The 25,699-nt window shown below is 45.7% G+C and overlaps 2 protein-coding genes across 2 annotated transcripts in view; both read right to left on the bottom strand.

The window, feature by feature from the left end:
- Positions 1-1,763, bottom strand: part of GABRR3 (gamma-aminobutyric acid type A receptor subunit rho3) — a 91,891-nt gene extending 90,128 nt beyond the window's left edge. The window contains exon 1 of the mRNA XM_073668164.1: positions 1,045-1,763. Within this exon, the coding sequence (XP_073524265.1) occupies positions 1,045-1,217 (173 nt within the window). The 5' untranslated portion in view covers positions 1,218-1,763. The remainder of the gene's footprint in view (positions 1-1,044) is intronic.
- Positions 1,764-11,390: 9,627 nt separating this feature from the next.
- On the bottom strand, positions 11,391-24,019 carry CPOX (coproporphyrinogen oxidase). The gene is made up of 7 exons (XM_073668163.1): positions 23,475-24,019; positions 21,127-21,270; positions 20,222-20,332; positions 18,046-18,187; positions 16,709-16,927; positions 15,027-15,131; positions 11,391-13,569 (listed from the first exon to the last, which is right to left on the bottom strand). The coding sequence occupies exons 1-7, from the start codon at positions 23,884-23,886 to the stop codon at positions 13,482-13,484; spliced, it is 1,221 nt and encodes a 406-aa protein (XP_073524264.1). The 5' UTR covers positions 23,887-24,019; the 3' UTR covers positions 11,391-13,481.
- Between the last annotated feature and the right edge of the window lie 1,680 nt (positions 24,020-25,699).

Raw genomic sequence — 25,699 nt, 5'->3', positions numbered from 1 at the left:
GACACACGGATGACACAGTGACGGTAAAAACAGACACACACTGATGACACTGATGGAAAAAACGGACACACGGATGACACAGTGACGGTAAAAACAGACACACACTGATGACACTGATGGAAAAAACGGACACACGGATGACACAGTGACGGTAAAAACAGACACACTGATGACACTGATGGAAAAAACGGACACACGGATGACACACTGACGGAAAAAACGGACACACGGATGACACACTGATAATAAAAATGGACATACAGATGACATACTAATGACACACTGATAATAAAAACGGACACACAGATGACATGCTAATGACACACCGATGGTAAAAACGGACACACGGATGACATACTAATGACACACCGATGGTAAAAACGGACACACGGATGACATACTAATGACACACCGATGGTAAAAACGGACAGACGGATGACACACTGATGGAAAACACTGATGACACTGGTACCTGTTTTTCACGTACGTGTTTTATACGGACAAGTGAAGGAGACCTAAAAGACTGCGGAAGGCATGGGAATTCAATCGGAAGGCAGTAGTATGGACAGTGAATGGAGCGCTAGCACACATGCTGGACCAACACTCCATTGAAATAGGGGTTCAATAAAAACTTGGCGATATGTGGGGGTCCCAGTAGTCAGACCATCACTGAGCTCTTTAGAGATCTAATGTCTGTTTACGGTGGAGGCACTTTTGCATGTTGTTTATGCTGTTAATGTGGCTGAAAACTTACAGGTACCACTAAATAGCCTTTGCCTAATTGAAACTGATGCTACCTCTGACTCTCCATTGATTAGCATGCAATAAATCAGGATGCAACCCTCATTTTTTAGAGGTCGTTTGAAAAACTAAAGCAACCCCTTGATTGAATGCTATTAGGAACTTCTTCATTGCCGATCTGACATTGATGATCTATCATAAGGATAAGAAATCAATGTTAAAGTCCAAATCACCCCTTTTAATTTTCTGCATTCATTCTCGTATATTACATGTGATGAGAAATAGAAGAAAAATGTATCTTACCTTGTATTCTTGCGGCTGTCTCTCATGGGCACAGGGTGAATCTCATCATTATTGTGATGATGGTGGTGCTGCTGATGATGATGATGGTCGTTCTGTCTTTGCGGATGGAACCCGTTGAGGACAGCCCCCGGCCACAGGCTTGAAAGTAGAAGCAATTTAATAATGAGGACCATTTCTTCCCGAGTGCAGGAGTATTCTAGTCCTCCGTGGCCTCAGAGAATCTTCATTTCTTTACCTCTTTAAGTCACTTTCCCTTGATAGAAGCATTCCGGGGAGAATGTAACAAGCACATACCCAATGCTGATTATCCCTTTTATCCAGCCTAAAGCGTATCACAACTTTCCAGGCTCTTTCCTCTAACACATTTGCAAGGATACATCCTCTGTCGTTGTACTTGTTATACCTATGTGCAATGAGAAAATCTGACTTTCAGGTCACTGGAACCTTATCCGGCCCAGTTCTTCCTCTGTGGAACTACATAAACTCAATACAAGGCTTACCACCCACACAGTATTCTCCAACATACTCCAGCATGAAAAAGAGGGATGTCGACATTTAATCTCCTTAATCCTACACACGCCATTAAAAAAAAAAAAAAAAAAAACTTCAATACACTGCAAAATCTGGTCTTATTTTGTGGAGGTCATAGGAATTAATCTCAGCTATGCATCTTGAGACTAATTTTTCTAAGGGTTTTTTCCACTGTAATTACATGGCAAATAAAGAGACGTGCATGGCTGGCATTAGGAAGAGGGGTGTTAATGCATGTGTTACTCTTCGAAATGTAGCATTTAAGGCATTGTTTATATTGTAGGTAATCAGGACGTTAGTAAGTAACTAGGTCAAATGCTATTGTTATCAGATTTTACAGCTAATGTATCTCAGGGGATTATATTGCTACAATTCATTAGGCTGGAACTAGAATGCAGGGACTCTTGGTGCCTAAAGTAGGGAATCAGAAAACATCCCTTCTTTCTTTGTCTCTGAAAATCAGCAAGATACCTATTCAAGGGATATTTATCTTCTCCTGCCACACTGAAGGTAAGCTAGTAACAGGGGCCTACGACCCTACAGAGTGATATGGACTCATCAAGATTCAACTGCAAGATGACATTTAGCCAAAAAGTATAGTGAGTCAACGCGTAAGGCCACGGCGCCACTATCAGTGTTTGGTCAGTATTTTTTCTCAGGAGCGGTAGCCAAAACCAGGTGAAGAACAATTAGAGAAAAGGTATAATAGAAACAAGTCACCAATTCTGCATTCATTACCCACTCCTGGTTTTGGCTCCCACTCCTGAGAAAAAATACTGACCGAATACTGAACAAATACTGATAGTGGGGCCGTGGCCTAATGCAACTATCTGAAGAGCAACTTTCTCACTACAGAATTGGATTTGACCGCCAAGAATTGCAGAGCCATTCGTGGAAATTAGATTCAGAGATGTTTCCTCAAGGAAACAAATTTAATCTTATGGCCTGAGAGAAGTCAAACAAATTCTCTGCAGTGATATAATCAATACAATCTTGTCCTATGAGCACAGAGGAACTGAAAAAAATAGACATAGGAATAACCTGGTTGTCTTTAGTGGAGGAAACCCCAACATCACTCCTCCTTTACTTAGGGTCTGAAGTTTTCCTGTTTGGTCTTAAGTAATAATAATCCTGTTCACTAGAATATAGACCACAAGTCCTTCAGTAAGACAATGGAATCTTTCGGTCAACAGTTTTTCCAGCCAAAAGAAGTAGCTCTGGAATGTAGGACACAGTAATCTTGAGCTTTTTTCCTTGACCTCCCTTTAAAATTCAAGTCTACTCTGGTGATGAAAAAAATTAGATCAAGGTGGGAAGATGGCATCCTTATTAGCAAGTTTGTCTTTGATCCGATTGGATAGGCATAGAAGATAGTCAGGAGAGCATCATTGTTCAAAGCAAATCTAGCAGACAGGCTACATGACTGGATGGCATAACATCTCACAGAGTTTGTCCTTTTTTTAAGCTAGAGAATGGAATCATCGGCTGAGTGGACATGACCTTGTTCGTCAATCAACTTTATGGATGATAATTGAAGGGATAGCAGATAATGTATCATAGTATTGTCCCTCTTCCACAATGTTGCACGCCGAAACTCCAGATAATGGGGAAAAAATATATATCACTTTTGACCGATAAAAATTGTTGGGGACAAAGTTCAAAGTGTACATAAAACCCAAGAGATGTTCCCCAAGCAGAAGGTCCACGGTATGAATTAGGCTCTGGCAAATGTTGAGGACCCAGGGGATTTAACCACAGGAGTTTAAGACTGTGCATTGATTCAGGCTGAGAGGTCATATATAGCTTGGACAACCTCCCGTTAGTTCACAGCAAATTACGTAACGAGTCCACATAAGTCTTCCATATTCAAGAGCAACAGTGTTGATGCTACTGCACTTTTGGAATCCATAGACTCCATAGAGTATTTTGTTACGGTTTCACCTGGTGAGGTGGATTCTATAAGCCACAGGTCAAGGTGGACAACAAGGACCAAAGGTGATGTCACAGTGGGTAGGACTTGCTTGATCCCACGTGGAACAGAGAGGACCAGGACAGCAGGCAGACAAGTGGAGCAGGAAACTTCTGAAGACAGAGGCAGGAGTGTAGACACACATATGAACTGAAACTCCAGAGCTGAATTTGTAATGCTTACAGCTGACATAAGGTTAACAGCAAAAAAATAGCTAGCTGCCGGCAGCAACGATGTACAGCCATTTTGGAAGAAATGTGGAGTAAAATGTGGCATTTTGACACCAGTTTCGCCCAGCACTTTAAAAATGGGCGGAAATGGAACAGGACAGGGGCATAACACTGCAGCTCGTCTAATTCATGACAAGCTGTAGCATACATTATGCCAGAAATCTTACTGCCATAATATTTGTGGTGAGTCGCATGCCTTCTTATGTATTAGACACCTCTGCCTCCAGCAGACCACCTCATTAAGACCATCTGGGTGATTATGTGACTAGAGTTTGCTGGACAAATTGTGAAACCCAATGTGGAGCATAGCGAAGGGTAGTGGAAAGGGAGAAGAGCCGGCCCTGGAGCTGAGACAGTTGCAATTTTCCCCCTGGCCACTAGTCTATTTTAGACTCTAAATTCCTGGTATTTCAGGTAATCCACATGGACACTAGCAGTAATGAACCTATTATTTGTATTGAAGTGTAATATTGGTGAAAGAAGTAGCTTCCCATTGGCACTAAAATAGTTAAAAAGCCTGTTCCCAAAGTTAGGTCTCTCTGGGCTGCAGTTAGGTCCAGTTAAGGGGTTAGCTGTGATAATCCAGCACAGTAGAGGGAGGGGAAACCCAGTGCTATTGTTGAGTACAGGAAGTGAATAGGCCAGTAGTGTACAGGGCTTCAGAAAAGCAACAGGCTCTATATACTGGCTGCTAGGGTAGACATGGACCTAGGACCCCAGACAGTGGATCATCAAATAGGAGAATCCCTCCACAAGAGTCCCCCCTTAACTGTCCTGGGAACCTCGAGAGAGTCCTCGAAGGACCTGGGGGCATATTCTGTCTGCAGGATTGCAGAAGAAGTTAGGACTCAAGGCTAGTACGTGGACAGAACTAGGATCCGGATATACTGTCACTGGTGAGGAAGATTCTCTAGGGCTAGAGAACAGAGCAACAGAGATGCTTCAGCTAAAGTGGGTACCAGGGCTGAAGTTGTATCAAGTACCTATGGGAAAGATGACAACCCGTTGGGTCTTAGCCTTTAGACCTGCCTGTAAATATTGTACATACTCCCAGTTACCCAGTAAAGTCCCAGTTATTGTTATCAACTTTGTGTTCTCTGAATTTATTGCTGCCCTGGTTCCAGAAAAGAAATCCCTGGATACAGAAGAGACCAGCTCGTCAGAAGTAAGTGGAAAACACCACATACACTTCAGCACATCAGAGGGAGGACACACCTTGTCTGTAGGGTGCCAGAGCGAGTATGGGCTACAGCTCGCCAATGACTACCTCGCTGGGGCACCTTACAGAAGCACCTAATGAGCATATGCAACGGTCATTGTGAAGAGAGGGGGAACTGTGATGTCCCATATTATAACTGGGGAATCCTGTGTTATCAGCTGTGTATTGAGTTGTCACCTGTCACTGTAATCCTGTCTGTGATGGTAAGGAGCCTGCTGAAAACTCTTGCTGAAAGGACAGAAAGTATGAGTCATAAAAAAGCCCCAGGGGGAAAACTGCAAGATTAATCATTTTGTTTTTTAATATGATATGAAAAAAATACATTTCCAATGTTTTTTTTTTTTAAAAAGAAGCTGCATACAAACCTGATTTGAACAGTATATTTTCTGATGACAGCTTTTCTTTCAGGATACACTGATCTGACAGTCCCTCTTAATACTGTAGGTGCCTGGACACAATGAAAGCTTATCAGCAGACACAGCATCCAAGCTGCTGATTGTACAAAGAAATAGAAAGATGGCTTTTTTTATGTTTTTGTGATCCATAATTTGCTTTCCCGTTCTTAAAGAAAACCTGACAGCTGATACATGCCGCTTGTTCCATGGACATGGTGTCTCAGGCGCCGGCTGTATGATTTCAGCCATAAATGCGTGACTCTGAAATACTGCAGGGTATCAGAGAAAAACAAACTTTAACCCCTTCACGACATATGACGTATAGGTATGTCATATGTTGTGTCTTCCCCTATGGTGCGGGCTCTGGCACTGAGCCCGCATCTTTTCATCAGCTGTCATGTGCTCCTAACAGCCGCGGGTGGAATCGCGGTCCACCAGCGACTGTTAACTTGTTAGATGCGGCTGTCAATCTCTGACAGCCTTTAACCTGCACAAACCGGATGCGCGTCATTAGCACCGCCCATCTGTCACATGATCGCGGGGCGCAGATGGGTTGGCATGACAACCCGGGGTCTACAGGAGACCCCTGTGGTTGTCATTGCCGATCTGCTGTGAGTGCCGCCCTGTGGCCGGTGCTCATACAGTGGGGAAGAAAAGTATTCAGTCAGCCACCAATTGTGCAAGTTCTCCCACTTAAAAATATGAGAGAGGCCTGTAATTGACATCATAGGTAGACCTCAACTATGAGAGACAAAATGAGAAAACAAACCCTGAAAATCACATTGTCTGATTTGGAAAGAATTTTTTAAAAAATTTTGGTGGAAAATAAGTATTTGGTCAATTACAAACAAGCAAGATTTCTGGCTCTCACAGACCTGTAACTTCTTCTTTAAGAGGCTCCTCTGTCCTCATTACCTGTAGTACTGGCACCTGTTTGAACTTGTGATCAGTATAAAAAGACACCTGTCCGCAACCTCATCAGTCACACTCCAAACTCTACTATGGTGAAGACCAAAGAGCTGTCGAAGGACACCAGAAACAAAATTGTAGCCCTGCCCCAGGCTGGGAAGACTGAATCTGCAATAGGCAAGCAGCTTGGTGTGAAGAAATCAACTGTGGGAGCAATAATTAGAAAATGGAAGACATCTCCCTCGATCTGGGGCTCCACGCAAGATCTCACCCTGTGGGGTCAAAATGATCTCAAGAACGGTGAGCAAAAATCCCAGAACCACACGGGGGGCCCAAGTGAATGACCTGCAGAGAGCTGTGACCAACGTTACACAGGCTACCATCAGTAACACACTAGGCCGCCAGGGACTCAGATCCTGCAGTGCCAGTGTCCCCCTGCTTAAGCCATTACATGTCCGGGCACGTCTGAAGTTTGCTAGAGAGCATTTGAATGATCCAGAAGAGTATTGGGAGAATGTCAGATGGTTAGATGAAACGAAAGTAGAACTGTTTGGTAGAAACACAACTCGGCATGTTTGGAGGAGAAAGAATGCTGAGTTGCATCCAAAGAACACCATACCTACTGTGAAGCATAGGGGTGGCATCATGCTTTGGGGCTATTTCTCTGCCAAGGGACCAGGACGACTGATCTGTGTACATGAAAGAATGAATGTGGCCATGTATCGTGAGATTTTGAGTGCAAACCTACTTCCATCAGGAAGGGCACTGAAGATGAAACGTGGCTGGGTCTTTCAGCATGACAATGATCCCAAGCACACCGCCAGGTCAATGAAAGAGTGGCTTCGTAAGAAGCATTTCAATGTCCTGGAGTGGCCTAGCCAGTCTCCAGATCTAAACTCTATAGAAAACATTTGGAGGGAGTTGAAAGTCCGTGTTTCCCAGCGACAGCCCCAAAACATGACTGCTCTAGAGGAGATCTGCATGGAGGAATGGGCCAACATACCAGCAACAGTGTATGCCAACCTTGTGAAGACTTACAGAAAACGTTTCACCTCTGTCATTGCCAACAAAGGATATATAACAAAGTATTGAGATGAACTTTTGTAATTGACCAAATACTTATTTTCCACCAAAATTTGAAAAAAAATTCTTTCCAAATCAGACAATGTGATTTTCAGGATTTGTTTTCTCATTTTGTCTCTCATAGTTGAGGTCTACCTGTGATGTCAATTACAGGCCTCTCTCATCTTTTTAAGAGGGAGAACTTGCACAATTGGTGGCTGACTAAATACTTTTATTCCCCTCTGTAGGAGATGATTATTTCTGCTACGCATAGCAGGGCTGAAGCCCTACTATGTGTAGCACAAGCGATAGGAAGATCGCAGCTTCAGCTCTCCTAAAAAGACTATTGAAAGAGAACCTGTCACGTCCTAGCTACTCTCTACACTGCCCCCATTGCTTTGTTAGTGATGCAAGCTTTTTTCATTAAAACGGTGGTAGTATAATGATTTTATAACATTATATATACCATGTCCTACCTGCTCATTTTCAGTCATAAAGGTGTGATTCTGCTATTCAGTCAGGGGCAGCGCTGCTCATGTATCTGAATATTGCTCCCGGCAAGTGCTATTATTGTGGGGCGCATGCGCATTTCAACATGTCCGGCCGCTAGTCCCGCGCGTGCGCAGTGAGGCTGTGTGGTTACCATTGAAAAATTGAGATGCTACAAATTACAAATACCGTACTTAATTTTCTGGGTTAATACATGATCTACCACTGTTCTTATTTGCAGCCCTGCACCCTGGATGAATCTATAAGTTTGAAATGAAAAAAAACTGAGATGACAACACGAGGGAACAGAACAGGAGACAGTTTAATCTTAGTCAGTCATAGTGGCAGCCACCTTGTCCAGGCATGCGGCTGTACTATGGGGGTTAAAACTGCAATATTTTTGGCTGAGTATTGACTTTCATATTATTACTTTGGGTAAAAATAGTAAGTGAATATTATATACATGACACTGCTATTGTTTCAGTGCTGGTGATATTGGTGGTATTTTGGGCTCTTTCAGCTTGGGGTGCACATAAAGGCAATGCTAGCTTTGTATTGAACTTGTTGTGTTGTTCATTTTCTTCCTAATGGAAAGTTAATCAACTTTTTAAATAGTGTTAATTAATATATATTTCTACCGTTTTCTGCGATAGTGTCTATAAACTCTATTTAGCCGAGTGCTGTACAACGCCTTCTGACATCTCTCCATGAATTCCCTTCTCTTGGTGTTAAAGCAAGCCATAGGGGGAGGGATGTCCACACGCAGAGAGCCAAAATGAAAAACTTGGACAAAGTCGCAGGCCAACCTGTATACAGAATAGTGGACCCCACGCGGTCCTCCAGACAGAATAGTGGACCCCACGCGGTCCTCCAGACAGAATAGTGGACCCCACGCGGTCCTCCAGACAGAATAGTGGACCCCACACAGTCCTCCAGACAGAATAATGGACCCCACACAGTCCTCCGTACAAAGTACTGGCCCAACATAGTCCTCCATACAAAGTACTGGCCCAACATAGTCCTCCATACAGAATAATGGGCCTTACATAGGAGTGGTGGTTCTGGTGTCGCGGGCCAAATATAATCACCCTGCAGGCCAGAGTTTGGCATGTATACCATAGGGGGTGGGTTGCGCACAAATTTGCAATAGAGAGGTAAGAAAGTAGATGGGATGGTACAGAAAACAGGCTGTAGACAAGGAGGAAAACATATGGAGAGTGCAGTACTGGAGCTGTGCAGATAAATGAAGCAAAGTAAAAATAGGTCGGCATGACCAGTAAATGACACTGGATTATTATGACTCGTTATTATAGCAGATGAACAAACACTGCACATATCCTACTCATGTTCTGTACATGCAGCCTTAGGGACTGCAGATATTATTGCAACTTTCATTCGGCTGTATGAGCAATGCAAAAATCCATGCGTTTGCCACCAGAACAAGCCACTAAAATAGGTGCCCTACCACATATAACATTAGCACTACTAGCAGGACAGTAGGTCACATTTCCAAATTTTATGCAGCTTCAAAATTACAACAGCAGCAGCAAATACAGAGGAGCTTCTACGTGCCGAGGGCTCATGCAGTTCAGAACCCAAGATTAGACTTAATCTCCTGCAGCAGCAACAGATGATCTGGTCAGAAAATCCCTATTCTAAAAAAAAAAAAAATCAAGATGTTGTTACTATGACAGAGGGACAGGAACGAAGTGACCCTTATCAGGCTTCTCCATTTCGTGAAAGACAATTATAATGCCAACAAACCTCTGTATATCAACACCAGAAAGTATAAACAATGGTGTGAAAAAGTATTTGCCACCTTCCAGATTTCTTATTCTTGTGCATGTTTGTCACACTTTAATGTTTCAGATCACAAAACAAATTTAAATATTAGACAAAGAAAACACAAAATGCATTTTTTTTAAAAAGGTCTTTATTATTAAGGGAAAAAGAAATCCAAACCTACAGGGCCCTGTGTGATAAAGTGATTGCCCTCTAAACCCAATAAGTGGTTGGAGGGTTTCCGATCATTTACTGCATTTTTAAGGTCCATGGCACAGCATCTGCATCGCATTAAGGTCAGGAGTTTGACTAGGCCACACCAAAGTCTTAATTTTGTATTTAAGCCATTCAGAGGTGGACTTTCTGGTGTGTTTTGGTCAGTGTGTTTCAGCTTGGGTTATGTGGATAATTGCTCTCACTGTGGTCCGCTGGAGTCCCAAAGCTTTAGAAATGCCTTTAGAACCTTTTCCAGACTGATAGATCCCAAATTACTTTGTTTCTCATTGATTCCTGAATTTCTCTGGATCACAGCATGATCTCTACGTTTTGAATCTCTTTTAGTCTACTCCACTTTGTCAGGCAGGGCCTATTTAAGTGATTTCTTGATTGAGAACAGGTGTGACAGTAATCAGGCCTGAAATTGGGAAACTGAACTCGGCTTCCCAAAGATGTGATAAACCACAGTTAAATTATGTTTTAAGGAAGAGGGGGGGTATAATCACTTTTTCACACAGGACCCTGCAGGTTTGGATTTCTTTTTTCCTTAATAAAAACCTTCATTTAAAAACTGCATTTTGTGTTTACTTGTGTTATCTTTGTCTAATAGTTAAATTTGTTTTGTGATCTGAAACATTTAAGTGTGACAAACATGCAAAAGAATAAGAAATCATGAAGGGGGCAAACACTTGTTCACACCACTGTAGATGATGAATATATTGAATACAAAGACTTTAAGTCACTTTTGTTTGTTTTTTTGGCACTTATTGACTTTTTTTTATGCCAAATTCTTAAAAAAGACAAACGTGCTTTATGAATTTTGCACAAAATTTATTTTTAACTTCACTAGTTTTGTGACTTTTTAGCACAAAGGTCACACATTTTGCAAAAAATGGCATCAAAATACCTAGTGCACATAAATTCACTCCGGGAGTAAGACTGGAGATCATTTGCACCAAATTTTGGTTCTCCAACATTTGGTCAAGTTAATATAAGTGTATAAAAATGTTGTTTTTTTTTCCACCTGGAAAAAAAAAAAAAAAGGACTATTTTTCATCTGTATGTCTGTTTTTGATATTCGCTTTCATGCAGCAATTAAAATTATACAAGACCAAAAAGCTCTCCATGTTAGTAATTACAATGATCCGTTAAAAATCGATGCTATGCGAATGACGTCCGTGCTGCATCTATTTTTTTGCACTGAAATATGTAGGCAAGTCCCTCCCTTCCCCCTTACACAGACCTATGGTCCATGTGGGAAAAGGTTCAGGTCAACGAATACATTGAATATTAGTCCGTTTTATCACACGGCAGCACTCAGACAGAGAATTCGTACGTACCGTTAGGTGTTCATTGCTTCCTTCTTTTTAACCATTGAAGTTAATGGTGCTGAGCCGTAATACAATGCACAAACTGTGGCCAGGGGTGGCGCTGTTTTTGAAAGCTAGCAGCCATGTTTTTCTAATCCTGCAAAGCTTCTTGTAGGAATATTGCAGATGTCATTGAAATTTGTAATAAATTCATATTTTACAAGTAAAGTCCCATTTTGATTGGTCATAAAATAATTTTATTTATTATAACAAAATATTACCTGCTTTATTTTCCTGATCAAAATAAATATAAAAAAGTATAAAAATCAGCTTGGCATTGTCACAGTCCAAAATCATCAGTGCACAATTACATATAAAATTCAGTATAATACCATCTTCTCTAATATTCATCTCATTCTCCCGGAGCGCAGAGGATGAAGATCTCCGGCAGAGAACGCAGCAGACACTAAAGACAGGAAGAAAACGCACGCAGCGGAGAAGTGCAACAGCGGGGAAATGTAAGGACGCTGCTGAGAAGGGCAATGCTGAGACTTGTATCAGTCCATAATAGCAGCGCGGGCAGCACAGAGACACAATATGGAATAACCAAGAACAAAACATTGGCGGATGGTCAAAGACAGAATATTTTTTTGCATTTAACATCTAAAATACAAACCATGATTTGTGGAGAAGCGTCTGTTGCAGCCAATCATTCACTAGCCACGCCTGAAAAGAGGATAGACCGGGCAGTGGTAGTGGGGAGTAAATTATTTATTAAAAACCTAGCTCAGCTCAGATGCCATAGTACAATTTATTGCAATTAAAATGGAATATGTCAGCAGGTTTTTGCCATGTAATCTGACGACAGCATTAGGGTATGCACTGAGTATTGCGGGTGCTCGAGGAACACGATAGAGTCCTTGTGGCCGCATGTTTCGAGGCTGTTAGCCACAAAATACGCGGGGATTGCCTGACAAACACGAGAAATCCACGCATGTTTTGTGGTTGTCTAAACAGCAGCGAAACATGTGGCCGGAGGGACTCGATCATGTCACTCGAACACCCGCAATACTCTGTGCGTACCCAAAAACCCTAGACAAACTCGAGTAACGAGCACTAGTCACGTAGCTGTGTGCCATTTCAAAACAATGAGTGTTTTATCAGCAGGAGATTATCACTGCAGGACTAGGTGTCTCGTACCTCCTGGTCCAACCCCGTCATCCAGCACTGATTACCAGCTTACTGTCAATATACAGTGTACACGGAAAGCTGCCAAACAAAGGTAGTGTGTGCGGGGTTAGCTTTCTCAGCTCTGCTACTCGTTTATTATTTGGTGCTGCAGTTGTGATACAGCGGTGGAATCAGGGTCTCTTTTCCTACTGAGGTAGCAAAAACCTGGTGATTGATTCCCTTTAACCCACTCCATCTGTACAAGGGAGATATTTTTTTGAAGATACAAAGCACAATCCGTTTTATCACCCAACTATAATGCCCTGAGCAAAATACTCATATCCCCACTGAATATAAGATATTACATGCAAAGGGCAAGTTGACTGTGCAATAAGTGCTGTTTACTTTGGGGTTTGATCCGGTAGGAATATCAAAATAAATCATGTTCACCAGCGGTCACCATCCTGGATCCAGCACAGATGGCACCGCTGTCTATGACGGAGTCGTGGCATTGCAGTTCAACCAACCGTAAGACCACTGTGGTTTGTGAAAGGCGGCAACGATCAGGTGATTTGAGCCGCGCGTCAACTGGTGGGTTTTCTGATGACGCGCAGTGATCGCTGCAGCCAATCACAAGCTGCCGCGGTCTGGGGATGTGTAAATAAAGTGGTCATCGCTCCCAGCGCAGACCATGGAGGGTGACAGCAGGAGCATAGGACGTTTTTTTTTTTTTTTTTACAGAGTCCAACCCCCAGGAAATGAGCGCATTTGTGGCAGGAGAATCCCTTTAATATTGTAATATCTAGTGCGTTGGTCTCCAACCGACGGCTCTCCAGCTATTGCAGAACTACAACTCCCTTCGGGTTACAGGACACGCTGGGAATAGTAGTACTGCAATGATCAGGTCTATAAAAGAAATCAGGTGTATAAAATTTGATAGAAATATATGAAAGTGGTCGTCACACATCAAGTATCTCCCATGAGGTCCAGATCATGGATGAATCCCGCACAGACTCAGGTCCAGCAGAAAAAGAAAGAACGAACGCACTAAACAGGTAAGGCACGTGTAAAGAAAGAACACAGATTTCTTCCCATGCCAAGTCTCCTCAGGTCCTGCTTCCGGTTATGGCATCGTGCATGACGTCCCTGAGATCATTAACGCACCCAGTCTTTGGGTTCCCGCAGAATTTTTAGGATCTCTGCCTCCCGAGACTCTGAAGGAGGCACATGCATATATTCCCATCTGAGAAAGCAAAAGGATAAGTTACAAGCCCGTCCAGTATGTGAAATCATTTATTTATAAACAGATTTTATAAAAAAAATATTTAACTTTAACATTCCAGCAGGCATTCCCCCCCCCCCTCAAAAGGCTTAAAAAGAGGTATTTCCATCTCCCAGATCCTATCCCAATATGGAATCAGTATAATAATATTATTATTAGCAAATATCTCCAATTAGAAATGTAGTATAGTTTTCCTGATTCGCTGTGTCACGTACCCCATGTGCAGGGCATTGCAGGACCTTAGGTATCCATGGTTACAACGACTCATATAGTGACAGTCAGTTAGTTCTAGTGGTTGTAACTCGTAACCATGGATACCCAAGCTGCTGCAATGCCCTGCATACAGGGTAAGCGACATAGCGAATCAGAAGAACTATACTACATTTCTGGAGGGATTTGCTAATATTATTATTATAGCTACTACATATTAGGATAGGATCCTGGAGATGGGAACACGCCTATAAGAATTAGCAGCTTAGAAACAGAAAATGACTAATTCAGTCAGACAATTACCGCAATTTAAAAGACAATGCAGATGGGAGTTCATGCACTGTGGAAAAAAATAGACCCCAATTCGACATGTGGTTTTTATTTAAGTCACTTTCTTTTACTCCTTATTCATCAAAATGGTGTACAGGGCTCATAAATTGAGCACAAAGTCAAAAATGGTCTTTATTTTTGTCTTGAAATTTTATTTTGTGAATTTTTAGAGGCTTAGTCACACGCAAAAAGTATAATATTATATTATTATTATTAATAATGCCCAAATAACTGTTGTACATAAAAATCCTTCTGGGAAGGCTGAAGTACATTTGCAACAAATTCAGACTTTTTGAGAAGTTGCAAATGACGAATTGGGCAAAAAACATTTGGAAAATCTAAACTCCTCTGCCCATAATGGTGAACATTAAAGAAGTTGTCCACTACTTTGACATTGATGCCCTATGATTGGATGGGGTCCCGCGCGTGGCACCTCCGTCGATCAGCTGTTATCGATGCCATGTGCGGGACCCCGGCCGATCATACATTGATGCCCTATCCTATGGATAGGGCATCAATGTCAAAGTAGTGGACAACCCCTTTAAGAAAGACAAAAAAAAAAGTGTAAGAAGAAACTTTATAAGTTGTCATGATAAAAAATAAAATAAAATCCATTTTGTGGCATCTGGCCTTCCTGCTCATAACTTGCTTATCTTTACATGGTTTTCTTGACTTGTCATCTTTGCCTAATATTCTGAACTAGTAGAATGGTGTTTGTAACCCATGTTATATACTGGGGCACAATTTGCTCGTATTCTCAGTAATCGTACCTTTCTTTAGAACATTACATTAGTTTTGTGTATGCAGCTTCTTAGCAGACTTATGTGTTTCCATGGCAACATGCTACTGAACCACTGTCTTATTAGACATACACCTACCTGGCAGTGAGCGGCAGCGACATAAGAATGCTCTCAATCCTAGAGCCGGGAGTTGCAAGCCCAAATTTGGTACCTCGGTCATAAACCAGATTAAACTCCACATATCTGGGGTTCAAAAAACAAAATGGGTGTTTACTATACAGTAAAATCAATAAAGGCAAAAAGGAATAGGATGGATAACAGAAAATAAAAAATAATAATTTCCTAACGGCAGCCCAAAAGCATCATTTAATCAGCAAGTCTTCTCTAAACTGGGTGCACAGTATATATGTCTAGATTTACCCCCCCAACAGGTAAATTCTCCCTTTAAAATTATCCATTTTCATAGATCGAGTCAGGGATTTAGATGCAGCAGAGGCCAAAATCTCCACTGCAAACACACTTAGAATTTGTGGAATTGTACCTGAGCGCCCCCTAGTGTTTACATCTAGGATACAGATTAATCTGGATCTTGTCACCCAATGTCAGATCAGATGGGAGATTTCCATCAACTGTAACCCCAGCACTAGAGGTTTAGGAAGAAAGCACACGTCCCTGATTGCTCACATCAGTGTATCTGCAGGTCAGAGGAAGCTCTGCAAGTAATGATTATGAATGTGGCCTTGTTACTGAGTCACGGCACAGTCCAAACCCGGTTAGTGGTCACAAGCCACTTTTCCAACAGAATTCAATGTCCGTCGTATGTGACATTAGTTCGTGTGCGATTGCCGTTGCAAATTCTACATTGCACAACACATCAGTGCAAAAGCAAATTGCAGATAAACCTCACAACTATTTTTCTTTTTTTTCTTTTTTGTGCAATCTGCATAGCACTTGGTTTTGCAAGACCAGAGCTGCCATGTGGTCCTAGTCCTGAACACATTTATGCATCCATCTATATACGGATCACTCATGATCTAGATATAATGACTGGTGTCCACATGAGACTGCTGGGGACCGAACTGGATCCCTGTACAGCTTACCATAATCTCTTGTAAAAGGACAGGGATCAGATAAATTAATGCATCTATAAATGCTTGTGTACTATTCCCTGTCATAGTAATATGGAGGCAATACACTGACGGTCCAGTAGTTATACTATCTGATAGTAAAGCACATACTTGCTGTACAATATACATGTAGGACGATGTCTACCTAGTATCGGGTCACAGGCCCCTGTACTAAAAGCCATCCCGATGGCAGAGGTGTCCATGGAGGATGGCTGGTCCAGCTGTGCGGCTTTACCATTGTACAAAATGACACAGACCTTACAAATAGGCTGTATTAAGCGGCTTGAACCATATTAGTCTGTAATAAAATGGCTAACCCCTTTAAGGAGATCTGTCACCAGATCAAGAGTGGCCAGTTTGTGCTTCTTGTATTCCCGCTGCTCTCCTGATTATTTTAGATTTTGTTTTGCTAAAATCCGCCATATGGTTCCAGAGATATGGGGCTTTTTATTTAGTGGTAATTTTTATGGTCCTTATTAATGGGGCATGGCTCACGGGATCCTGTAGGGGCGTTATGCCCCCTTGTAAAATACATATAAATCTAAATAAAAAGGCTTTGTTCTCTAACTATAGTGGAATTTAGAAAACAGAAAAAAGTAAAAACGGAATACTAAGGGAAATAAAGGGAATAAAAGAAGGGCAGAACTGAGCACTTTTGATCTGGTGACCAGCCCCCTTTCAGATGATGCTCACCGTCCTCTGCGCAGCTGCTGCCACATCTTCTCCTCCGGGCTGAAGGCGTCATTCTTGTGTTTATTCACAATGGGGATATAACATGGCACCACGGCCTTGGCACAACTCTTCACAAACTGGAAAAGGTCATCTCTTGATGGGGAGTCCAGATCATCAAAGAAAATGCCACCGACCCCTCTGCGTTCACCGCGATGCTTGATGAAGAAGTAATCGTCACACCTGAAAAAGATGAATGATAAATCCCCGGGGCGTGCGGTGTTACTGCGATCTCACAGTACCGACACTGATCCCATAAATTCACTGACCATACAGGGAGATCAATAACATATTACAGGGACCCTGCATCTCAGGGTCAGAGAGTTAGAAGCAGTCGATATTCACTAAAACACAAGTTTTGGGTACAGAATGAGCCCCAAGGCCACGGCCCCATTATCAGTATTCGGTCAGTATTTTTTCTCAGGAGTGGGAGCCACTTTTGGCTCCCACTCATGAGAAAAAATGCTGACCGAATACCTGTCAGTTCACAGGTCTGGGGGATTTTTTTTGTGGAACATGTATCTGTAAAAAAAAAAAAAAAACTCACGGAGACATGTACATTTTTGATCTGAGCCACAGATCAACCAAAAAAAAAAAAAAAAACCTAAACAAGCCGATGAGTCTATAAACATCATTGACAGCTCATACTGCCATCCGTGTGCAGTGCATTTTTAAAAGGTAGGAAAAGATTTGCAAATTTGTCTTTTTGACAAAAACTGATCCAGCGCACTAATGCAAATTACTCCGTCCCCCCAAAAATACAATAAACAGAAGTCTGAATGAGGCCTTAGGTTCTGTGTCACTTTATTATGGCCATATAGGTTTCCTATTGACTTGAGCATCAAAGTAAGGTATTCTTGGTGTGATCCACTCGCCCCAGTGGAGTCAGTGGTACAGAGCCGCTCGTACACTCCGATCAGGGCGTTACGTGATAGCGGGGGTCAGCATTCTGTGTCTTCTTACCATGAAGCCCCCGCCCTTGCTATTGCTATCAGAGAGGCCCGGGGTGTCTGCTGGTCATTATCTCCCTGTACAGACAGGCCTGCTTACAAGATAAAACAAAAAAAAAAAAAAAAAAAGGGAAGAAATCTTCCTACTTTCTGTATGTGCAAAGCAGGAGTGTTCAGGTTTCACAATGCAGAGAGTGCTCACATCACAATATACTGCTTTTCTATTAGAAGGATGGGCAGAAATAATGCAGTGGAGCATATTGGAGAAAATGGAAAAAAGGATCAGCAGCCACAGTGTGGGCAGACAGGACATGCTTGGCTACGTCTACTAAGAGGGCACTGACCACGTACCACTTCTTGAACTTGGGGTAGAACCCCGGATTATGCTCATCACACGCCTCTTTCAGGGTCTGATGGAAATGTACCACGTCCTCCTGGTTCAGATACGTCGGCGTCAGGTCTGTCCCACCGCCGAACCACCACTGCTTGTTACCTAAGGTAAGAAAATAAGACAGTCAGTCACGAGTCAGGCAAACATCAGTCACCAACATTAAAATATCATGAAAACTATCAGCTGCACTGAGCAAGGCAACCAAAGTGTAAGGCTGCGTTCACACTGGCCACATAGTGAGAACAAGTCCTCCTAGAAACGTGCTTTACCCGATGATAGGACAGTGTAAATCGGCTGCCAATCATCTGTAATGCTCGCTGCCCACTACTGGGCGCATGCTCTCAGGAGGTATGTGCCAGACAGCGGCACTGCCAGCATGGATGCCGGGGATCCGTCCACCATAGAGACCCACTGTATAGTGCATGGTATACGCTTCTTTGCAGTAGCCCTCTGTAGATGCCTGAGCATAGCAGCCAGAAGTAGGTTGAAAGAACGTGCTTTTGGCCTCCACCTAGCGAATGGGTGCATATGGGTACATTACAGAATGTGCTCGCAAGTGTATTCTGTAATGTGCTCCATACAGTATAAAGGGCCCCCATTGTCCTCCACACAGTATAATGGTCCCCCATAGTCCTCCACACAGTATAATGGGCCCTGTATTGCCTTCCGTACAGTATAATGGGCCCCACATAGTGCTCTATACAGTATAATGGTCCCCCATAGTCCTCCACACAGTATAATGGGCCCTGTATTGCCTTCCGTGCAGTATAATGGTCCCCCATAGTCCTACACACAGTATAATGGCCCACATAGTCCTCCATACTGTATAACTGTCCCCCATACAGTGTAATGGCCCCCCATAGTTCTCCATTCAGAATAATAGCCCTGCCTAATTTCGAGGGCCAAATATACTCACCCGCGGGCCAGAGTTTGTAGGTTTGTTGGACAAGATACAGTATAACCTGCATTTTATTCAATGAAATCCCCGATGTTTGTATGCACAAGTCCAGTGGGCGGTCCTACTAGTGATTGACACCCATCTCTACATGCAAGGTCATACAGGGTAGATTGTCAATCACTGAATAGCACCACCCACTGGACTCCTGTATACAGACACCAGGAACGTCAATGAATAAAATATTAAGTTTTAATGAATCTTTGCCCCACAAAAAAAAAAAGTATACAATCTGATCCCCTCCTCCAGCTCTTTAACATCCTGCCTGCAGATCAAATGTCATTTTCAACATGACAGGTTCCCTTTAAAAAAAAAAAAAAAAAAAAAAAAAAAAAAGGTTGTTGTATCTTTGCCTGTCTGTCTCAAAAAAAAAATCAAATGCACTCCCCATTATTATCATCAGGTGTAGATCTGGATTATAAGCTGAGATATACATTTTATGTTGGCACTTCAGAAGAAGATTGCAGAGCATATGGTCTCCAAATCATATAACCCCTTAGATGCTGGGATCCATACTTACTGTTTGAAATAGTAGTGGGGCTTTCTCAATAAGCCCACTTAGACCCCCGCTCTCTCCTCAATGCTTTACTATGGCATTGGGACTGATTAGCAATTGACTATTCGGTCATGTCAGAGGGGTTTCAAAGCATTGTAGACAATCTAAAGATCACCAGTTTACGTCCTCTACAATATATCTACATATATATCTTTTGAAAAAAAAAGAAAAAAAGTGCTGCTGCACCTCCCCCATATTAGTTTTCTGTTAAAAAATAAAAATAAGGCTATGTCCACACATGGTTTTGTCAGCGTTTTTTGATGTAAATTTTCAGCAGTGTTTTGCAGTGCGAGCAAAGTCTATGAGATTACAGAATTCTTAGTTTACACATCATGTTTCTTTTTTTGTTCAGGATTCTGTGCCTTGCATGTTTTTTGGGGAAAATAGAGCATGTCACTTCTTTCAGAGTTTTTTTTCACCCATAGGAAGTACTGGGTGGTGACAAAAAACACATCAAAAAAAAAAAAAAAAAAAAAAAAAAATCACCAAAACTGCAAGAAACATCCTGAGCAAACCTCCCTTGACAGATCAGGTTTTGCTGCAGAAAATTGATGCAAAAAGAAAAACATGATGTGTGAACATAGCCTAACAGTTTCCACACATCACACGTCTTCTTCATACTCACCATCGGCATCCTCAATTTCAAAGTATCTGTAGTTAAAGTGAATGGTGGGAACATGTGGATTCTTGGGGTGGATGACAGAACTGACTCCCATGGCGCAGAAGGGCAGTTTACCTAAAATATATAAACAACATAAATACATCAGAGCCAAACATGAATAAAAAAACCCTAGAAAGTGAGCCGAAGCAAGTCGGACTCCTGCTCATGGCTATGCGGATTACATACTGGTACCCAACCAGGACGTATATCACAACAACCGACCATAAGTCGCTGTGATGGACAGAAGGTCCTGCACAACTATCTATAGCGAGAAAACAGAAAGATTCCCGCACTCTATAAATACATCCATGACACCTTTAGAAATGTCAATTTTTTTTTTTTTTACAAACTGCACAATACAGTAATGATACTCTGCTCACATTGCATCATATGTGCGCAGAATAAGGTGGACATGTTGCTGAGATGTTGGCAGTTAAAGGGTTACTCTGCCGCCATTCAATTCCGTATAGGAAGGAGAGCTGGGCTGGTGACATCTACAGACACCTACAGTACCGTACTCGGAGAAGCAGTGGGCATCTGGTGGCCCATTAGTGCTCAGTTTGCTTGCCACAAGACTAGCTTCACACCACCCATTTATACCATTCTAGAAGATCTTTCCACCAAGTCCAAGAAAGGGCCTCCTGTGTCCCCAAGTTACAGCAGAGAATGGTCCATGTGGTCACCCATATCATACAGTACAGGACACCTGGAGCCGGGCTCTCCAGTGCACGTGTGGCCACCTCTGGAAATAAGGGGGACTCCTATCCCAGATATTTATGGGGTATCCTGTGGATGCCATAAAAGGTCTGACAGACGTGCGTCCCACAAATACGTCCACAGTGTCAGGATATCACACGTTCACCACTTACCATCTCTAGTCTTCAGCTCCTTCCCACGGCTCCTCATCTGCTGAACGGACTCCTCTGACAGGTGGCCGTGGACAACTGACACGTTCACTCCGGCTTTCTCAAACACCTTTCCATCCTGCAGGACACAGCTGACACCTCCGCCACCTACAAGGAGAACAGGAGGAAAGTGAGGGCAGTAATGGAGGCACAGAGCCACACTACAAACTCCAGCATGCCCGCAAAGGCCACATCCAGACGCCTCAGCAGGACATTTCACCAGGTGCACAGACCATTCTATGGGTGACACAGGTGCCAGCACGCCGCAAACACGGTGGCCACAGCAGCGCTGATGATTGGAAGCAGCGGTCTACCGGGCGGAAATCTGTACTAAGCTGAGGAATTCTCTTTGTACAGGTCACATTCTCTAGCGTCATAATGCGGAGTAAAGTATAGAGTGCACAATACACAGCCTGACACCTGTAGAGCGCCCGGCCGCAGTGCGGGGAGGGGGGGGCGGCACTGCGGGGAGGGGGGGGCCGGCACCTGTACCGCGCCCGGCGGCACTGCGGGGAGGGGGGGCCGGCACCTGTACCGCGCCCGGCGGCACTGCGGGGAGGGGGGGCCGGCACCTGTACCGCGCCCGGCGGCACTGCGGGGAGGGGGGGGGGGGGGCGGCACTCCGGCACCTGTACAGCGCCCGGCGGCAGTGCGGGGAGGGGGGGGCGGCACTCCTGCACCTGTACCGTGCCCGGCGGCAGTGCGGGGAGGGCGGCACTCCGGCACCTGTACCGCACCCGGCGGCAGTGCGGGGAGGGGGGACGGCACTCCGGCACCTGTACCGCACCCGGCGGCAGTGCGGGGAGGGGGGACGGCACTCCGGCACCTGTACCGCACCCGGCGGCAGTGCGGGGAGGGGGGACGGCACTCCGGCACCTGTACCGCACCCGGCGGCAGTGCGGGGAGGGGGGACGGCACTCCGGCACCTGTACCGCACCCGGCGGCAGTGCGGGGAGGGGGGACGGCACTCCGGCACCTGTACTGCACCCGGCGGCAGTGCGGGGACGGCACTCCGGCACCTGTACCGCACCCGGCGGCAGTGCGGGGAGGGGGGGCTGCACCCTGGCACATATACTGTGCCCGGCGGCAGTGCGGGGAGGGGGGGCTGCACCCTGGCACCTGTACTGCGCCCGGCGGCAGTGCGGGGAGGGGGGCTGCACCCTGGCACCTGTACTGTGCCCGGCGGCAGTACTGGGAGGGGGGCTGCACCCTGGCACCTGTACTGCGCCCGGCGGCAGTGTAGGGAGGGGGGGGGGGCACTCTGGCACCTGTACTGCCCCCGGCGGCAGTGCGGGGAGGGGGCAGGCAGTGCGGGGAGGGGGCACTCTGGCACCTGTACTGCGCCTGGCAGCAGTGCGGGGAGGGGGGCGGCACCCTGGCACCTGTACTGTGCCCGGCGGCAGTACTGGGAGGGGGGCTGCACCCTGGCACCTGTACTGCGCCCGGCGGCAGTACGGGGAGGGGGGCTGCACCCTGGCACCTGTACTGTGCCCGGCGGCAGTACTGGGAGGGGGGCTGCACCCTGGCACCTGTACTGCGCCCGGCGGCAGTGTAGGGAGGGGGGGGGGGCACTCTGGCACCTGTACTGCCCCCGGCGGCAGTGCGGGGAGGGGGCAGGCAGTGCGGGGAGGGGGCACTCTGGCACCTGTACTGTGCCTGGCAGCAGTGCGGGGAGGGGGGCGGCACCCTGGCACCTGTACTGTGCCCGGCGGCAGTACTGGGAGGGGGGCTGCACCCTGGCACCTGTACTGCGCCCGGCGGCAGTGCGGGGAGGGGCACTCTGGCACCTGTACTGCGCCCGGCAGCAGTGCAGGGAGGGGGGGGGGGCACTCTGGCACCTGTACTGCCCCCGGCGGCAGTGCGGGGAGGGGGCACTCTGGCACCTGTACTGTGCCTGGCAGCAGTGCGGGGAGGGGGGCGGCACTCCGGCACCTGTACCGCACCCGGCGGCAGTGCGGGGGGTACTCTGGCACCTGTACCGCGCCCGGCGGCAGTGCGGGGGGCACTCTGGCACCTGTACCGTGCCCGGCGGCAGTGCGGGGGGCACTCTGGCACCTGTACCGCGCCCGGCGGCAGTGCGGGGAGGGGGGGCTGCACCCTGGCACCTGTACTGCGGCAGTGCGGGGAGGGGGGGGCACTCTGGCACCTGTACTGCGCCCGGCGGCAGTGCGGGGGGCACTCTGGCACCTGTACTGCGCCCGGCAACAGTACGGGGAGGGGGGCACTCTGGCACCTGTAGTGCCCCCGGCGGCGGGGGGGGGGGGGGGGGGGGAGGGGCACCTGACACCACTCCATTGCAGTCCATCACTCACCCTCCGTCCTCTGCCAGCAGTCCACTGTGAAGCCGGCCCCCCCGTCCGCCGCCTCCAGCGCCCGGCACACCTCCGCCTGGGTCTCCATGATGAGCAGCTCCATGCGGGTCTTCATGTCGTCCCCGCTCCGCCGCAGCCTCTCCAGCTCAGTGACCGGCGGAGCCATGAACTCCGCGATGCGCTTCTCCAGATCCTGCCCGCGGTCCACCGAGGCCATGTCCGCCCGCTGCAGATGACTGTACCCCGCTACCAGCCCGGCAGTCACCGCGGCGCCCGCAGCCACCAGCAGAGACGGGCGAGCAGAAGAGCGGAGAGCAGCGCCGTGCACGGCCCGGGCACCGCCGCACATAGAGGACAGCGGCAGCCTCCCCCGCACAGCCCGGCCAGCCAGTAACACAGCCTTCAAAGACATGACGGCCAGCAGCAGCAGCACCACAAGCCCCGGGCAGCGGGTGACAGCGCTATATGTGCAGTGACATTCCGCACGTCTACTATAGGGGGCGGAGCCAGACGCCAAGCCTGCCGGGAACTGTAGTTCCAGCACAAGCTCTAATCAAGAGCCGTAATCTTGTGTGGCGGCCGAAGAGATGGCTGCCGGGAATTGTAGTCCTGTACAACGCGCATCTGCGCAGAAGGAACGCTGAGGTCTGAGAGGAGGAGGTTGTCTGTGAAGGTTGCAGGATACGTCTCATCCCCTTCATGTGGACAGTTATTACGTGTTGTGACAACCATTACAGCGAAATAAAGTGTCTGTCACCAGCTTGTATACAACACTTGAAAAAGTGTTCTGGTTTGTTCACACAGAGTTTTTTGAGGAGTCTTTTGGAGCAGGTGTGCTTCAAAAAATGCCCGAAAAATTGCTCAAAACACACTTGAAAGATCCGTCATATTCATGTCTACATAAAGCAAAGAAAAAACACCCAGAAAATGAAGATGGAGGAGCATTTAGTACCTGTTGTAGCTTCAAAACAATTCACTGTTTAATGGGTTTAACCCCCAAAATGTTAAAAAACCAAAACTAAAAACATCTTAACAGAAAAATACACAAGAAAAACATCTGAACGCTTCATAAACAATAATAAAAACTTACAAAAGTGGTTCAGCACATAAAAACACCAGTTTCCTGAAGCGGTTTCCGCTTGAATAACTCATCCTCTTTGACCGCTGGAAAAAACACCCATAATGTGAACGTACAATTAGATGCCCATCAGTATTATAGCAGCATTGCATCCATATTTACCTGATCCATTGTGGAGTGTCAATGGAAAAGAGTTCAGACAGTCGCCCTGCTTCAATTTTTAATAACATGAGGAAAATAGAGAAACAGTCCTTTTTGATGGATGTAAAAACAGAAACAAATATATGCATGTGGCCTCAGACATACAGTGCCTTGAAAAAGTGTTCATACCCTGTAAACTTTTCCATGCTACACCTACAAACTTAAAGAAGTTGGCCACAACTTTTTATTATGACCCCAATGTATCCCTCCGGGGCCCATAAGTGTCTTTGTAAATACCTCCTGGTGCTATTTCTGTATGTGAGTGGCGCTATCGGTGGCCGCTCACAGGCATCACGTGACCCCGCGCTGACATCACGTCAAGTGAGGCGTGACTCAGCGCTGGGGTCCCCGCGGTGGCTGCTGGGTTGTGGGCGGGGTTACCGCGCACTTTCCCAATGAATGAGGAGAGGCAGAGTGCGCAGTGGATGCTGGGTGTGACATGGGGGGTAACCCCACCCACAGCCTGGCATCCAATGGTGGAACGCGGAAGAGCGACCCTCGGCTGCAGCCTGGACTTGTCGTGACGTCAGCGGATGTCAGAGCCGGCTGCAGCCGGGGGGTCACGTGATGCCTGTGAGCGGCCAGTGATAGAGCCGCTCACAGGCAGTAACTGCAACAGAAGGTATTTACAGATACTTATGGGGTCCGGGGGGATACATTGGGGAGGGGATAATAAGTAATGGACAACCCCTTTAGATGTATTTTATTGGGTTTTATGTGATATACCAACACTAAGTAGCAAGTACTGTATTTGTGAAGTGTAAAGGAAATGATACATGGTTTTCTAGATATTTAAAAAATATAAATTTGAAAATTGTGACGTGCATTTGTGTTCAGCCCCCCTTTGTAGGATCACCTTTCGATGCCATTACTGCTGCAAGATTCTTGTGGTATTTCTCTAGCTGCTTTGCAAATTTAGAGGCTGAAATTTTTGCCCTTCCTTCTT

The sequence above is a fragment of the Phyllobates terribilis genome, unplaced genomic scaffold (assembly GCF_046119375.1).
Source record: "Phyllobates terribilis strain yellow unplaced genomic scaffold, ASM4611937v1 Scaffold_2__4_contigs__length_985480577, whole genome shotgun sequence".
NCBI lineage: Eukaryota > Metazoa > Chordata > Amphibia > Anura > Dendrobatidae > Phyllobates > Phyllobates terribilis.
Note: the sequence above shows the minus strand (reverse complement) of the source record. Positions and strands in the feature narration are given on the sequence as shown.

Bases quoted from the DNA above. Each gene is read 5' to 3' on its own strand.
- CPOX (XM_073668163.1), bottom strand. From the start codon at position 23,886: ATGTCTTTGAAGGCTGTGTTACTGGCTGGCCGGGCTGTGCGGGGGAGG. The intron at 18,188-20,221 runs GTGAGTATGAAG...TTCTTACCTTAG, and splicing joins TGAAATTGAGGATGCCGATG to GTAACAAGCAGTGGTGGTTC. The intron at 15,132-16,708 runs GTGAGCATCATC...TTTGAACCCCAG, and splicing joins CAGCAGCTGCGCAGAGGACG to ATATGTGGAGTTTAATCTGG.